The following is a 16,504-nucleotide window of genomic DNA, read 5'->3' as shown; positions in this document are numbered from 1 at the left end:
GCCTCTAAGTTGATACAACAAAAAGAAAAGAAAAATAAAGTCCTAATTAGAGGGTGAGCAATATTTTTTTTTATCCATTTGCTGCCAGTTTAGAGGGCTAATTTCTGCCCACTTGGTTGCCTAGCAACCGACTCAGCCAAAGGACAGCCAGGTTTCAGTGAGGGGACAGGCAGATTTAGGCCTCACTTAGGCTTCTTCCACAGATTATCTAATTTGCACTGGATTATATGGCAGTGTAGACTCAAGGTCCTTCCACACAGCTATATAACCCATTTATAATCTTATATTATCTGCTTTGCACTGGATTATCTTGACTCCGCACTACCATATAATCCACTTCAGTGTGCATTTTATCCAGCTGTGAAGAAGGGGCCTCAGATAATCCAGTTCTGAGCAGATAATATAAGATTAGAAATATACAGTAGAGTCTCACTTATCCAATATAAACAGGCCGGCAGGATAAGTGAATATGTTGGATAATAAGAGGGGATTCAGGAAAAGCCGATTAAACATCAAATTAGGTAATCGTTATACAAATTAAGCACCAAAACATCATATTATACAACAAATTTGACAGAAAAAGTAGTTCCATGCGCAGTAATGCTATGTAGTATTTACAGTAGAGTCTCACTAATCCAACACTCGCTTATCCAATGTTCTGGATTATCCAACGCATTTTTGTAGTCAATGCTTTCAATATATCGTGATATTTTGGTGCTAAATTCATAAATATAGTAATTACTACATAGCATTACTGTGTACTGAACTACTTTTTCTGACAAATTTGTTGTCTAACATGATGTTTTGGTGCTTAATTTGTAAAATCATAACTTAATTTGATGTTTAATAGGCTTATCCTTAATCCCTCCTTATTATCCAACATATTCGTTTATCCAACATTCTGCCAGCCTGTTTATGTTGGATAAGTGAGACTCTACTGTACTGTATTTACAAATTTACCACTAAAATATCACAAGGAATTTAAAACACTGACTACAAAAACATTGATTATGAAAAGGCAGACTGCATTGGATAATCCAGAACATTGTATAAATGAATGTTGGATAAGTGAGATTCTACTTTAATATGAAATAATTACTGGGATAGAATAATGCAGAACAATATAATCTCTAAAACCAGAACAGTAAATAAACAGGGGAATTCCACACAGGAAGCAATCAGGGCCAGCTAACACCTCCCAACAAAGTATTCCCATCATCAAAGTCTGGCCAATCCTCTGTTTTCTCAGGGCCACAGACAGTAGAAGCACATAAAATATCGCAAACAACACCACTCTGAAAACAAGGGAATTCCAGACAGGAAACAATCAGGGCCAGCTAACACCTCCCAACAAAAAATTCACTCAGGGAGGAAACAGCCAGGCTTTAAAGCTGCAAGGCCATTACATCCTAATCATTTTTCCTAATTGCAGCATTCATACCTGCCTCCAACAGAAAAAAAACCCAATCAGAAATATTGTATATTCACAACCTTTAGGAAATAATATCCCCTGATGGCGCAGCGTGTTAAAGCGCTGAGCTGCTGAACTTCTGGACCGAAAGGCCGCAGGTTTGAATTGGGGGAGCGGAGAGAGCCCCCACTGTTAGCTCCAGCTTCTGCCAACCCAGAAGTTCAAAAACATGCAAATGTGAGTGCATCAATAGGTACTGCTCCGGCGGGAAGGTAACGCCGCTCCATGCAGTCATCCCACATGACCTTGGAGGAGTCTACGGACAACGCCGGCTCTTGGGCTTAGAAATGGAGATGAGCACCAACCTCCAGAGTCAGACACGACTGGACTTAATGTCTGGGGAAAACCTTTACCCTTGACCTTAACTACCACCAATTCCTCAATACTTTATTTCCCATAAACCATACTTTGCCACAGCAACGCGTGGCCGGGCACAGCTAGTCTATATATATATATATATGAGTGATGGCATCACGGCGACCCACAAAACAACAAAACTACAGGCCCCCCAACCTCCAAATTTGACGACACAACCCATCATCCACGGCTCTAGGTTGATACAACAAAAAGAAAAGAAAAATAAAGTCCTAATGAGAGAGAGAGGAATAATTGCTTTTATCCAGTTAGAAGGCTAAGCTCCTCCAACTTGGTCTCCTAGCAACCCAATAAAAAATAATAAAAAACACTAAAAAATAATTAAAAACACTAAAAAATTAATACAATAAAATACCATAATAACAAAAAATAACTAAAAAATATACAAGAAAATAATAAAATATAATAAATAAAAAGATAACTGACAATAACATTAATTAAAAAATAGAAATAACATCAAATAAAAATTACACAACAATTTTTAACCAATACCACCACCACTTTGCCACAGCTAGTATATATATATATATATACTCCACTTGCCTAGTTTCCAACAGACCTCACAACCTCTGGGAATGCCTGCCACAGATGTGGGTGAAACGTCAGGAGAGAATGCTTCTGGAACATGGCCAGAAAAATTCAGAAAACTCACAACAACCCTTTGCCCTTTTTGCTACTGAGTACAGCAAATACTTTTTTTGGTTTCAGGGTTTTGAAAATGGAGGTGCGCATTAGATTCGATGGCGCAAGAGACTCAACAGAACAGAAACACAATAGCAACACAACGGGCTCGTGTTTTTGCAAAAGGCCTTTCGGCTCCAGGACTGTAAAACTGGAAGCACACGGTTTGGACGAAACAAACAGCGCGAGACGAGGAACGAGACGGCAAAAGCAGCAGAAATGCAGGAGAGAGAGAACGAGAGAGAAAGAATGAAGGGTAGAAAGGGAAGCGTGACCGAAGGGCGGGATCAAAATCTGGTGTCGGGGGGAAAGGCGGAGGACCGATGAGACGGACAGGGAAAAGAAACAAAAACACACAGGAACTAACTTTCAAGGTCAAACTCAGGGTCACTGAGAGGGCTGCTTAGGCCAGAATCTGTAGAAAAACAGGAAAACAACAAAACAAAACAAAAAAAGGAAACAAACAAACAAAAAAATATACACGTTGGTCAAAAAATAAAACGCGACTCAACCAAGACGAGAAAAAGAAACCAACACAAAAAAAAGGCAACACAAAATTTAAGAGGGGATAGGATTGGGAGGAAGAGGCCATTCTTTTGGGGTTTTTTGTTTGGGACGGACGCAGAGGGACAAAACCGGGATCGGGAGGCAAAAATATCGATTTTTCTTTTGTCTTGACCATCTTCGCCCCGTCTCAAGTCGCACTAAATCCTTATCCCTCCTTATTCTGTTCTTTTGCGGAGCCATCGATCCCATTTTCCTTGCCTTTGTGCCCTTCTCGCCCTCCGATTCCACGTTAACTGTAAAATCTTGGGATGTGTAGTTTCCCCATCCCTGGATTCTAGAGGACTTACAGTTAAAGAGTCAGCTCTTCACATTCGTAGGGATTCGAGGCATAGGGGGAAAAACCCAAATAATATTTTTCACAACTCTAGGGATTTCTAGGTCTTCCAGCACAACGTTATGGTCACAGAATCACACTGGAGGACCTAGAAAGCTTTCTCTAGAAACGTCTAGGAGGGACGTGTCAGAAAGATTGATAATGAAAAGTGTTTTTATTTACAAAAAGTGACGTACAGGCATTGAAAGAGTGTGCCCGTGAGTTACTTGCTCCTCCTGTGTGAAGACGTCCATTTGTGTGAAGAATGTGCATTTAAGTAAATCAGATCTAATTTTCCAAATAGTCACTGTTGAATGTTTTTATATTGTGGAATGATATTTTAAATTGTAAGTCGCTCGGAGCACTCTGGCGGAGAGCGACTAATTAAGAAATACAGTAGAGTCTCACTTATCCAACATAAACGGGCCGGCAGAACGTTGCATAAGCAAATATGTTGGATAATTTAGCACCAAAATATCACGATATATTGAAAACATTGACTACAAAAATGCGTTGGATAATCCAGAACATTGGATAAACGAGTGTCCTCAACGCAGTGTTTTGGCGACGATGCGCAGCTGCGGAAAGGGGTGACCAGCTGGTTGAGGACACAAGCGGCAGAGTTTTGTGGGGAAGGAGTTGCCAAGCTCATTCATTGCTATGATAAGTGCCTAGATTTGAATGGCGACTATGTTGAGAAGTGCTATTTGGGTGTGGCTTTCAACTGCATATGGTAAATGTTTTCTCCTATACTTTTTGAGGACACAAGCAGCAGAGTTTGGTGGGGAAGGAGTTGCCATGCTCATTCATCGCTATGATAAGTGCCTAGATTTGAATGGCGACTATGTTGAGAAGTGATATTTGGGTGTGGCAAAACGCTGTGTTGCCGGCTGATTGAGGACGCAAGCGGCAGAGTTTGGTGGGGAAGGAGTTGCCAAGCTCATTCATCTCTATGATAACTGCCTAGATTTGAATGGCGACTATGTTGAGAAGTGGTATTTGGGTGTGGCAAAACACTGTGTTGAGGACACAAGCGGCAGAGTTTGGTGGGGAAGGAGTGGTATTTGGGTGTGGCTTTCAACTGCATATGGTAAATGTTTTCTCCTCTACTTTTTGAGGACGCAAGTGGCAGAGTTTTGTGGGGAAGGAGTTGCCAAGCTCATTCATCGCTATGATAAGTGCCTAGATTTGAATGGCGACTATGTTGAGAAGTGCTATTTGGGTGTGGCTTTTAACTGCATATGGTAAACAGCTAGTTTACTGTTTTTCTTTGAAAAACGGTAAATATTCAAAAACCTTTAACCTACTGATACCTCAAAATAATTTCATTGGGATCTATTTTCATTTTGAAATTTACCAGTAGCTGCTGCATTTCCCACCCTTGGCTTATCCTATACAGATATAATTAGATATAATTATCTATACACAGAGAGATGTCTAGATAGATATATATTAATATAGATATATAGGGCTTGTAAATATTGCAGGGGAAATGCAGACACACAGAGAGAGATTTCTAGCTAGATATAAACATAAATTTGCAAACATAACATTTCAGCAGGAAATGCATATGTGAAATTAGTATATATAATTATAAATCTATATCTAGCTCTGCATTGTTTATATAGGCATTGAATGTTTGCCTGTTACTATGTTGGAAGCTGGCCTGAGTCTCCATGGGAAATAGAGCAGGGTACAAATGAAGTTGTTTTATTATTGTTGTTGTTGTTGTTGTTGTTGTTGTTGTTATTATTATTATTATTATTATTATTATTATTATTATTATTATTATTATTATATGTTATTGTTAATACCATATTGTTTTTGTTGACCCTACTTTTCCACATACAGAGCTAGTTTACTGTTTTTCTTTGAAAAACGGCAAATATTCAAAAACCTTTAACCTATTGATGCCACAAAATAATTTCATTGGGATCATTTTGAAATTTACCAGTAGCTGCTGCATTTCCCACCCTTGGCTTATACTCGAGTCAATAAGTTTTTAATGGTAAAATTAGGTGCCTTGGCTTGTATTGGGATCGGCTTATGCTCGAGTATATATGGTATTTTTAATGCCCTCATCTCCTCGTTCTCTATCTAGTTAATGGCTTTTTAGCAGCATCAGCACTGAGAAGATAGTACAGGAAGCCTGGGAAGATGGTTTTTTTTTTTTTTAATCTAGCTGTTCCTTAACAACATCACCCTCTGAAGTATTTAGAGACAGCACTTGAGTAGATCCCACTGGCTATATATACTCTATGGGGAGAGTGGATGGGGCTACTGCCAAATGTACTAAAAGAGCTTTCTAGAAGATTCCAAAGCTGCCTGCGCAGACAATACCTTATGTGCGTATTTCACAGGAACCACGACGGAGAAAAAATATTTATTTTTAGATCCCACCGGCAGTTCGTTTCCTTAAAACTGACCTTGAACACTAAACAGAATTCCGCCAAAAGCTTTGTGGAGGGCAGCACCTTTCCAAATCCCCCCTAAATGCCATGGACAAATTCTGGGTTGTACTTTCCCTTCAAATGGACACGAGACTCTTTAGATTTCATATTATGCAATGGATACAACCACTGGGAGGCCAGGGTTCGAATCTTTGCACATTCAGAGGAAGGCAAGAGCAACCCCCTTCTAAACAAGCCCTGCCACGGAAACGCCGAAATGTTGCTCATGGGGTCTGGGAACTTACCTTGACAAAGCAACCACACAAACGGGGAACAGAGATCGTACATTATTCAGGATATAAACAACCACAACAACAACAACACACAGAAGTCCCTTCTGCTTAAGTCCAAGGGTTGAAAAAGAAGAGGGGCAAAGAAGGGAGAAAGAAGCAAAGGCAAGGTTCAATTCTGGAAGGGACTAAAAGGGGCTAAGTTCTGCTCCCTGCAGAAAGAAACATATAGCAGTTGGGTGTGATTTCTGTGGGGCGAAAGAGCCCCATAACCAAGCGTTGGGAAGGGAGCGACACGGAAAGAAGAGCAGAAGAAACGGAGGTGTCGGGGTGGCATTGCCCTCCTACCTTGGACGAAGCGCGGCGGCCGAGAAGGGGAACACAACTCTGTCCAAAGAGTTGAGTGGTTGGTTGTGACGAAGGGGTCGGCCTTTCCTCCCATGGCGTAACAGGGTGGGTGGGGGGTCGGTGGGGAGGGCAGCCCATTACCTGGCGTCTGGAAATTGATCCGTCGCATCTCCACGGGGTCCTTGGGGTGATGCGGGGCGATCTCGGCGTTGTTCAGGAGGCACTTGATGCGGGGCTCGGAGTCCTTCCGTTTGCTGAGGAGAGAGAGAAGGGAGACCAGTGGAAGGTGGGACCAGGCATAAGTCTAGGCCAGGAGTCCACGAACTATGGCGTTGGGACCCGGAAAATGTAGTTATTGTTTTTGTAAATAAATCTTTTGTGATTTAAAAGATTGAACTCTGGATCTTTGCCTCCTAAGCTCTAAATTCCGTACAGCCACATGACACTTCATGCTCTGCTTGCTGTGAGCTGAATGCTCAGCAATAAGTATCCTGTTTTTGCATATTTTAGATCAGGCCCGTGGGCCAGATGCGGCTCTCCAAGGTCATTGACCTGGCCCCTATCCTAAACTTTGGAATTAGGGTTGACCTAATTGGTCTTTGGAGGTCTCTTTGCTTACCTATGGTCTTATGAGATCGTCTAGAAGGATTTTGAAGGTCTCTTTGCTTAGCTACGGCCTTATGAGACCATCTAGATGGCTTTTGGAGGTCACTCTACTTACTTATGGCCTTATGAGATCATCTAGATGGCCTTTGGAGGTCTCTTTGCTTACCTATGGCCTTATGAGATCGTCTAGATCAGGGGTCCCCAAACTAAGGCCCTCATGGGTCATTTACCTGGCCCCTGTTCTAAACTTTAGACTTAGGATTGACCTAAGTCTACCTGGTCTTCGGAGGTCTCTTTACTTAGCTACGACCTTCTGAGACCATCTAGATGGCTTTTGGAGGTCACTTTCTAGATGGCCTTTGAGGGTCCCTTTCCTTACTGATGGTTTTATGAGATTGTCTAGATGGCCTTTGAGGGTCCCTTTCCTTACTGATGGTATTATGAAACCATCTAGATGGTCTTTGAGGATCCCTTTCCTTATCTATAGTCTTCTGATGGCCTTATGAGATCATGTAGGTGGCCTTTGAGGGTCCCTTTCCTTATTGATGGTCTTATGAGACAGTCTAGATGGCCTTTGAGGGTCCCTTTCCTTACCTATGGCCTTATGAAACCATCTTGATGGTCTTTGAGGGTCTCTTTCCTTATCTATGGTCTTCTGATGGCCTTATGAGATCATCTAGATGACTTTTGAGGGTCCCTTTCCTTACTGATGGTCTTATGAGACCATCTAGATGGCTAGATGGTCTTTGGAGTTCTCTCTGCTTACTTATGGTCATATGAGATCGTCTAGAAAATGTAGATGTTCTTCTGTTTTGGGATAGTGTTTCCCCATAACTCCCAGGAAAATTCTTCCAAGAACTACAACAACTAACTGGTTTGAAGATATTATTGGGTGCTGAACTGAAAATGGCATACCACACACATTTCATTGCTAATTTTACATCCTCAGGGTGCTTCTCGAACTCTTACCTGTCTGGCTTGCTGTCCCAGGAAGTGTTGATCATTGTGAAGAAAGCAAAAGGAGACAAGACAAACGTGAAAGTTAGAATGGGGACCTCAGTCTCAATGGTCCACCCTTTTCCCCCATCCATCGCTTCGCCCTTACTTTTTGTAGAGGAGGATGGCAATGACGATGCAGATGATGAAGACCACGGCCAGGACCGGTCCGATGACCCAGATCAAGCCCTCCTCGCCTTCGATCTTTGGCTGCGGGTCGGCACTGTCCATCTGGATGGGGTCCGAAAACGGGCTGGCGGCATAGACCTGGAAAGGAGAGAGGGAGCGGAATAACAGTCATAACAAAGAATCTAATGATGGAAAAGACCTAGGGATCTTGGTAGGCTGCAAGTGGAACGTGAGCCAAGAGTGTGATGCGGCAGCAAAAAAGGCAGTGCAGTTCTGGGCTGCATCAAGAGGCATATAGAATCTACATGGTAAAATGTTGGGAATGATTTGGTGTGCTTTAACAAGGATGTATTCCTAATGTTTTCTGGTGTAATGGAATTCTAATATTAAACCTAATTATATATACATTTCCTAAATTATAATAATAATAATAATAATAATAATAATAATAATAGGGTTGTGCGTTTTCCGGGCTGTCTGGCCATGTTCCAGAAGTATCTCTCCTGATGTTTCGCCCACATCTATGGCAGGCATCCTCAGAGGTTGTGAAGCCTGTTATTTCCTAAAGCTTGTGAATATACAATATATCAGTGTGGAAGAGGCAAAGAGGGTTGCTAGGAGACGAAGTGGGCAGAGCCTAAAGGGGGCGGGGCCTACCCTTCTGATTGGTAGCCGGGGGAGAATGGCTCTTCCTCTGTAATTTGGACTTTATTTTTCTAGTTTTTTATTGAAAGACAGAGATTGGATGACTATGTCTTTTGTGGCCAAATTTGGCGTGATTTGGTCCAGTGGTTTTGTTGTTTACTCCATGGGAAAAACGCACATTACATTCATATATATATACTAGCTGTGCCCGGCCACGCGTTGCTGTGGCAAAGTATGATGGTATGGGAAATAAAGTATTGAGGAATTGGTGGTAGTTAGTTAAGGTAAAGGGTCCCCTGGGCTGAGTGGGTTGCTAGGAGACCAAGTGAGCGGAGCTTAGCCTTCTAACTGGCAGCAATTGGATAAAAGCAATTATTCCTCTCTCTCTAATTAGGACTTTATTTTTCTTTTCTTTTTGTTGTATCAACCTAGAGGCGTGGATGATGGGTTGTGTTGTCAAATTTCGAGGTTGGGGGGCCTGTAGTTTTGTTGTTTTGTGGGTCGCCGTGATGCCATCACTCATATATATATATATATATATATATATATATATATGGGTAATGAAATTTCGGCCTAGAACAAAACGACAAAACTACACATCCCTCATCCATGCCTCTACGTTCATACAACAAAAAGAAAAGAAAAATAAAGTCCCAATTAGAGGGAGAGGAATAATTGTTTTTATCCAATTGCTACCAGTTAGAAGGCTAAGCTCCACCCACTTGGTCTCCTAGCAACCCACTCAGCCCAGGGGTCAGGCAGAGTTAGGCCTCACTTAGGCCTCTTCCACACTGAGAAGGAAGTAAGGCAGTGTGTATTACCAAAGTCATTATTATTACTATCATTACTAAAAGGTCGCAGGTTTGAATTGGGGGAGCGGAGAGAGCCCCCACTGTTAGCCCCAGCTTCTGCCAACCTAGCAGTTCAAAAACATGCAAATGAGAGTAGATGAATAGGTACTGCTCCGGCGGAAAGATAATGGTGCTCCATGCAGTCATACCACATGACCTTGGCTAAGAACTCTTTGGCTTAGAAATGGAGATGAGCCCCAACCCCCGGAGTCAGACACGACTGGACTTCATGTCAGGGGAAAATCTTTACCCTTTTCCTTAACTACCACCAATTCTTCAATACTTTATTTCCCATAACACCATACTTTGCCACAGCAATGCGTGGACGGGCACAGCTACTATATATAGATAACTAGCTGTGCCCGGCCATGCGTTGCTGTGACGTTGTCTGGTGGTGTTGATGAGAACTTGTTGAGATAGTGGTGGTATTGAATGTCTGTTGTATGGTTGTCTTTATGTTTAGTATGCATTTGGTTGTTTGTGTACTGGGAAAGTGGTGAGGGTAGAGGGGGTCTATGTCCCTGTGTAGTATTGTATAGTATTTATACATTGTCCATGTGTTGTGAATGCTTGGATTGTGTCCTGCTGCATAGATTATAAATGGGTAATATAGCTGTGTGGAAGGGCCTTGAGTCTACACTGCCATATAATCCAGTTCAAATAAGATAATCTGTATCTTATAGACAGTGTAGAAGAGGCCTGAGGCCTAACTCTGCCTGTCCCCTGTGCCGAGTAAGTTGCTAGGAAACCAAGTGGGCAGAGTTTAGTATTCTAACTGGAAGCAATTGGATAAAAAACAATTATTCCTCTCCCTCTAATTAGGACTTTATTTTTCTTTTCTTTTTGTTGTATGAACGTAGAGGCATGGATGAGGGGTTGTGTTGCTAAGTTTAGTGTTTCTGGGATGTGTAGTTTTGTTGTTTTGTCCTAGTCCGAATTTTTGGAAGAGGGTTAAGCTTGGCTTATGATGGCTGCTTTTCTCTGCCTTTGGCACAGAAAGAAGGCCTCTCGCTGGATGCTGCGCCAAAGGCATCACAGAGCCGTGCCCCGCTTCCTCTTCTCTCGTTCAGATGCTAAATATGGAAGCAAGGCCTCTCATCGGCTGACAGCATCAAAACAGACAGACGGAGAATTAACCTGTCCGCGGCCAGCGCGGATACGGGGGCTCACTCACCGCCTCGTTGGTCCGCAGCACGGCCAGGACGAAGACGACGTACTTCTGCCCGGCCTCCAGGGCTTTGTTCTCGAAGCCGTCGTAACGCTTCATGTCTCCCAGGATGAAGACGGAGGGAAGCGAGTAGAAGCGGGCCGCCACGTACGGCTTGTGGGGGTCCAGCTGGCGGGAATGGCGCAGGCTGCGGCGCTGCAAGCGGGAGATCTCCTGCACCAGCTGCGGAGGGAGGAGGAAGGGAGGAAAGGAGGGGAGGGATGAATAAGCAGCGCCGAAGAAGAAGAAGAAGAAGAGAAACAGAGCGAGAGCGGGGAAAGGGATGAGCAGACTTCAATAGGACACAACGGAACATCTTCCATTCACAGACTCCATTGTGTAAACAATGAGCTGCCCAAGATCCTGAAACCCATATAGGCCATCCCCAAGTTTCAAACATCTGACTTACAAACAACTCATAGTTACAAGCGAGATTGAGACTATTGGAAATAACTGCACCCAGTCTTCTTTGAAAAATAACGTATCTTGTTTACTCATAAACATCTTGTAATAATTCAATGCAGACACATGCATCCACCTTCACTGAGGTCTGATGCAAAACTGACTATAAAATGGAGACCTGAATCTGAACATGCTCAGTACAATCACATGTCTAAGTTAAGTTATAGATAAAATATAGTTCTCTCTCTGTGTTAAGTACACAGGGTATCATTCTTAATAGTCCACAGTCTTTAGTTATGGTTGTACCCACTAAAGTCCTTGAGTCATACTTCTCTACTGAAGTTCAAACAGCAACATGCATCCACCTCCACTGAGGTGTGATGCAAACATACATCCAAACATACACATGCACCTCCAATGAGGTGTTTGGCAGACACACCTCCACTTCCATTGAGGTGTGATGTAAACATATATCTACCTCCAATGAGGTGTTCAATGGACACATGCACCTCCAATGAGGTGTTCAGTAGACACACAATAACCTCCACTGAGATGTGATGTAAACATACATCCACCTCCAATGAGGTGTTCAGCGAACATGTCCACCTCCAATGAGGTGTGATGCAAATATATACCCACTTCCAATGAGGTGTTCGCCAGACACATGCAACTCCAATGAGGTGTTCGGCAGAAAAGTCCACCTCCAATGGGGTGTTTGGCAGACATGCATCCACCTCCACTGAGGTCTGATGTAAAACTGACTACAAAATGGAGTCCTGAGTCTGAACATGTCTATAACCCCTCACATGTCTAAAACCCCTCCCACATCAAAGAGGGGCAGAAAAGTCCACCTCCAATGAGGTGTTTGGCAGACACGCTTCCACCTCCACTGAGGTCTGATGCAAAACTGACTACAAAATGGGAGTCCTGAGTCTGAATAAGCTCAGTACAATCACATGCCTATAACAACTCCCACACTTCATTTAACCATAATTCTTGCACTGTTCCTTGCAAATTCTGGGCCTCAGTGAAAGAATCCGGGGCCACAGAAGAATGAGAAAACACTGGCTATGCAGGAGATCGAAAGCCTTACCTCTTCCAAGTCCATTTCTTCCGGCGTGTTGTACAGGTTCTGGAACTGGCCGCTTCGGGTTTTCTTCAGCGGGACGACGACAACGTAATAGGCCCTGGCAGAATCAAAAAAGGAAAGAGGAAACCATTGGGAAGAGCAGAGGAGAGACCAAACGGGAGAGAAAAGCATTCCCAGTCGAGGAGAAATTGACAATGCCTGGCCCAAAGTTTGAAAATCAGCTCATAGATTTTCAGAAGCCGCCTGTTATTTAATTGCTCGATTGAAGAATTGATTGATATCCTGCTCTCTCTCCCTGTATCCTTTGCTATGGGTTGCGGCTTTCATGCTCTAATGAATTTGATGATTGTAAGCAAATTGTGATGTATCGGTTGGGTCATCCAGGAGACCAAATCCCTGCCCGTCACTAGAAACCCACGGGGCGATTTTAAGCAAGCCTTCTCCCACAGAGGGAAGTAGAGTCCCGCTTATCCGACTTCCGCTAATCCGACACACCGTATTATCCGACGCCCGGATCTGGCCTCCCTCCCTCCCTCACTCACTTACTAGGCCAGGTTCTCGTGCTGCCGTTGTTGCTGCCAGGACCCGGCCTGGTGAGTGAGTGAGTGAGGAAGGGAGGGAGGGCAGGTGAGCAAAGGAGGGAGGTAAAGGCCCTCCCTCGCTTACTCACTTACTCATTCACCAGGGCAGGTTCTCGTGCTGCCGTTGTCGTTGCTGGGATCCTGCCTGGTGAGTGAGTAAGCAAAGGAGGGAGGGCAGGTGAGCAAAGGAGGGAGGCAAAGGCCCTCCCTCCCTCCCTTCCTTGCTCACTCACTTACTCACCAGGCCACGTCCTTGTGCTGTCTTTGTAGCTGCCAGGACTCGGCCTGGTGAGTAAGCGAGGGAGGGTGGGTGGGTGAGCAAAGGAGGGCAGCAAAGGCCCTTCCTCCCTCGCTTGCTTGCTCACTAACTCACTCACCAGGTCCTCATGCTGTTGTTGTAGCTGCCAGGACCCAGCCTGGTGAGTGAGTGAGCGAAGGAGGGCGGGTGTGTGAGCAAAGAAGGGAGGCAAAGGCCCTCCCTCCCTCCTTCCCTCGCTTGCTCACTCACTTATTCACCAGGCCAGGTCCCTGTGCTGTCATTGCCACTGCCAGGACCCGGCCTGGTGAGTGAATGAGCGAGGGAAGGAGGGTGGGTGAGCAAAGGAGGGCGGCAAAGGCCCTCCCTCACTCACTCACTAGGCCAGGTCCTCGTGCTGTCGTTGTCGCTGCCAGGACCCGGCCTGGTGAGTGAGTGAGCGAAGGAGGAAGGGCGGGTGAGCAAAGGAGGGAGGCAAAGGCCCTCCCTCCCTCCTACAGAGGAAAGTACAGTAGAGTCCCGCTTATCTGACTTCTGCTAATCCGACACACCGTATTATCCGACGCCTGGGTCTGGCCTCTCTCCTTCCATCACTCACCAGGCCAGGTCCTCATGCTGCCGTTGTCACTGCCAGGACCTGGCCTGGTGAGTGAGTGAGGGAGGGAGGGTGGGTGAGCAAAGGAGGGCAGCAAAGGCCCTTGCTCCCTCCCTCGCTTGCTCACTTACTTACTTACTCACCAGGCCAGGTTCTCATGCTCTTTCTTCTGCACCCACCCTGTTATCCAACACTTTCGCTTATCCGACATTCTGCCCGTCAGTTTATGTCGGATAAGCGGACTCTACTGTAATGCCAAATCTACGACTCCCTCTTGCCAAGGGAACCGCAGGATAGCTTTCTCGGGACGTACTGGGCCGGGAAGTCGGCGCTCTTGGCTTCGGGGAGGTGCAAGACCACGTTGCCGTCCATCTCGTGCCGGTAAGAGACCACGGGCTTCTTGCTCATCAGGTTGGCCGCCGTCATGACTTCCACCTTCTGCTGGAGGTCCCCCTTGTCGCTCCTCCGCGGCGTCAGGGAGAAGCGGTAGGACGTGTGGGGCCTCAGGTTGGTGATCAGCTTCTTGGTCAGCCGCCCGTCCACCTCCACCTCCTGGCCGCTGTTTTCCTGCCGGATCTGTAAAGGTCGCACCAGGGCAAAGACATGGATGTTTATTATTATTTTTTTCAATATTGTAGCGGTTCTTAATGTGTTTTTGTATCAACTCAATACAATGTCGTGCCCCATGTCGCTCTTTCCGCAAATTCAATATTTTTTAAAAAATCGATTCCGGTGTTAACTCGGCCTCGATGAAGCGCTTCATCTCAGAATGAAAGCGTTGAGAGGACGTCAACCTCTTCCTGCTGTGAGCATTCCTTTTTATTTACTGTCCTGATTTTAGAGTTTTTAAAATACCGATAGATTAACCCGCTCAATAATAATAATATCAATCTTATTATTGTTGGCATTAATTCCAGTAGCTAGCTTTTCCTTTTGTAGCTGCAATATGGCTTCACGACTTCTATGTCCTAAATATTTATGCCATATCTCTAAACTCTTTTCAGGACAGTAAATAAAGAGCAACACTCAGAAAACAGGGGAATTCTAGACAGGAAACAACCAGAACCAGGTAACACCTCCCAACAAAGGATTCCCCCAGGCAGGAAGCTGCAAGGCCATTCAATGCTAATCAAGGTGGCCAATAGCAACATTACTTGCCTTCGACAGACAAGAGTTCTTTCTCCCACCCTGGACATTATTCCACAGATATATAAATCCCAATTGCCTCACTTCCAACAGACCTCACCTCTGAGGATGCCTGCCACAGATGTGGGTGAAATGTCAGGAGAGAATGCTTCCGGGACATGGCCAGACAGCTTGGAAAACTCACAGCAACCCACTTATCTCCTATGTCTTGTTCTCGCTACCTCTTTTGTCCTTCTCTGAATGTGTTCTGACTCGATATCTTTGTTCAAACGAGAACTGCGCACAGGACTCTAGATGATGCCATTATAACTACATTATTATTATTATTATTATTATTATTATTATTATTATTATTATTATTATTATTATATAGTATGACACAGCAAACGAGATATATATGCTGGATTTTGTATCACAAAATCACAAGTCGAACACTTCCCAAGCATTTAGGACTGTGTTATTAGTATTATCATTACTAGCTGTGCCCGGCCACGTGTTGCTGTGGCGTAGTCTGGTGGTATGGAAAATAAAATAATGAGAAGCAGCCAGACTTTGAAGTTGCAAGGCTATTCATTCCTATTTGTTTAGTTTTTTTTTTAGTGGAGATCATACCTTGGATGTGTTGGTGTATTGTGGCCAAATTTGGTGTGATTTGGTTCAGTGGTTTTGTTGTTTACTCAGTCCTACAAACGTACATTACATTTTTATATATATAGACTAGCTGTGCCCGGTCACGTGTTGCTGTGGCAAAGTGGTGGTGGTATTGGTGAAAAATTGTTGTGTAATTTTTACTTGACGTTATTTGTATTTTTTAATTAATTTTATTGTAAGTTATCTTTTTATTTATTATATTATTATTATTTTCTTGTATTATTTTTAGTTATTTTCTGTTATTATAATATTTTATTGTATTAATTTTTTAGTGTTTTTTATTATTTTTTAGTGTTTTTTATTATTTTTTATTTGGTTGCTAGGAGACCAAGTTGGAGGAGCTTAGCCTTCTAACTGGCAGCAATTAGATAAAAGCAATTATTCCTCTCTCTCTAAGTAGGACTTTATTTTTCTTTTCTTTTTGTTGTATCAACCTAGAGGCGTGGATGATGGGTTGTGTTGTCAAATTTTGAGGTTGGAGGGCCTGTAGTTTTGTTGTTTTGTCCGCTGCCCTGATGCCATCACTCTTATATATATATATAGATTATTATTATTATTATTGCTTTGATAATAACGATAACTACCTTGTATAGAATGGGAGAGTTGTAATTCTCGGGAAACTCCCAGCCCAGAAGGACCGACGTCTTGGTGACCATCTTGACTTTGAAATTCTTGGGGAAAACTACGAAAAAGCGAGAGAAAGTTGAGCGGACAAAACAGAGCTCGGATTCCGCCGACCGAGTTCCGAGTTCTCCCGTTATAAGTTCATCTCTAGCTTGATTATCCAAATCTCAAAAAAATAGGGATGTGTAAAGAGGTGTCCGTCCCTTATTGGATGCTTTTGGCACTTGCCCCGCCCTCCCCATCAACTCAAAAAATTGTTCCTGATTGGCTGCTGAAAAAGAAAAAATAGA

The 16,504-nt window shown here is 43.8% G+C and overlaps 1 protein-coding gene across 2 annotated transcripts in view; it reads right to left on the bottom strand.

Annotated features, from left to right (window-relative positions):
* The window catches only part of ptprs (protein tyrosine phosphatase receptor type S), a 240,208-nt gene that overhangs the window by 38,553 nt on the left and 185,151 nt on the right, over positions 1 to 16,504 (bottom strand). The window contains exons 17-24 of one of the 2 annotated variants that reach the window (XM_062960704.1): positions 16,175 to 16,272; positions 14,107 to 14,369; positions 12,365 to 12,458; positions 10,837 to 11,052; positions 8,147 to 8,304; positions 8,011 to 8,022; positions 6,577 to 6,689; positions 2,895 to 2,942 (exon numbers count right to left, since the gene is read on the bottom strand). In XM_062960704.1, the coding sequence (XP_062816774.1) occupies positions 2,895 to 2,942; positions 6,577 to 6,689; positions 8,011 to 8,022; positions 8,147 to 8,304; positions 10,837 to 11,052; positions 12,365 to 12,458; positions 14,107 to 14,369; positions 16,175 to 16,272 (1,002 nt within the window). Of the gene's footprint in view, positions 1 to 2,894; positions 2,943 to 6,576; positions 6,730 to 8,010; positions 8,023 to 8,146; positions 8,305 to 10,836; positions 11,053 to 12,364; positions 12,459 to 14,106; positions 14,370 to 16,174; positions 16,273 to 16,504 lie in introns of those variants that run through there. The other variant, XM_062960703.1, reaches the window with a different exon arrangement.

The sequence above is a fragment of the Anolis carolinensis genome, unplaced genomic scaffold (genome assembly GCF_035594765.1).
Source record: "Anolis carolinensis isolate JA03-04 unplaced genomic scaffold, rAnoCar3.1.pri scaffold_7, whole genome shotgun sequence".
Classification (NCBI taxonomy): Eukaryota; Metazoa; Chordata; class Lepidosauria; order Squamata; family Dactyloidae; genus Anolis; species Anolis carolinensis.
Note: the sequence above shows the minus strand (reverse complement) of the source record. Positions and strands in the feature narration are given on the sequence as shown.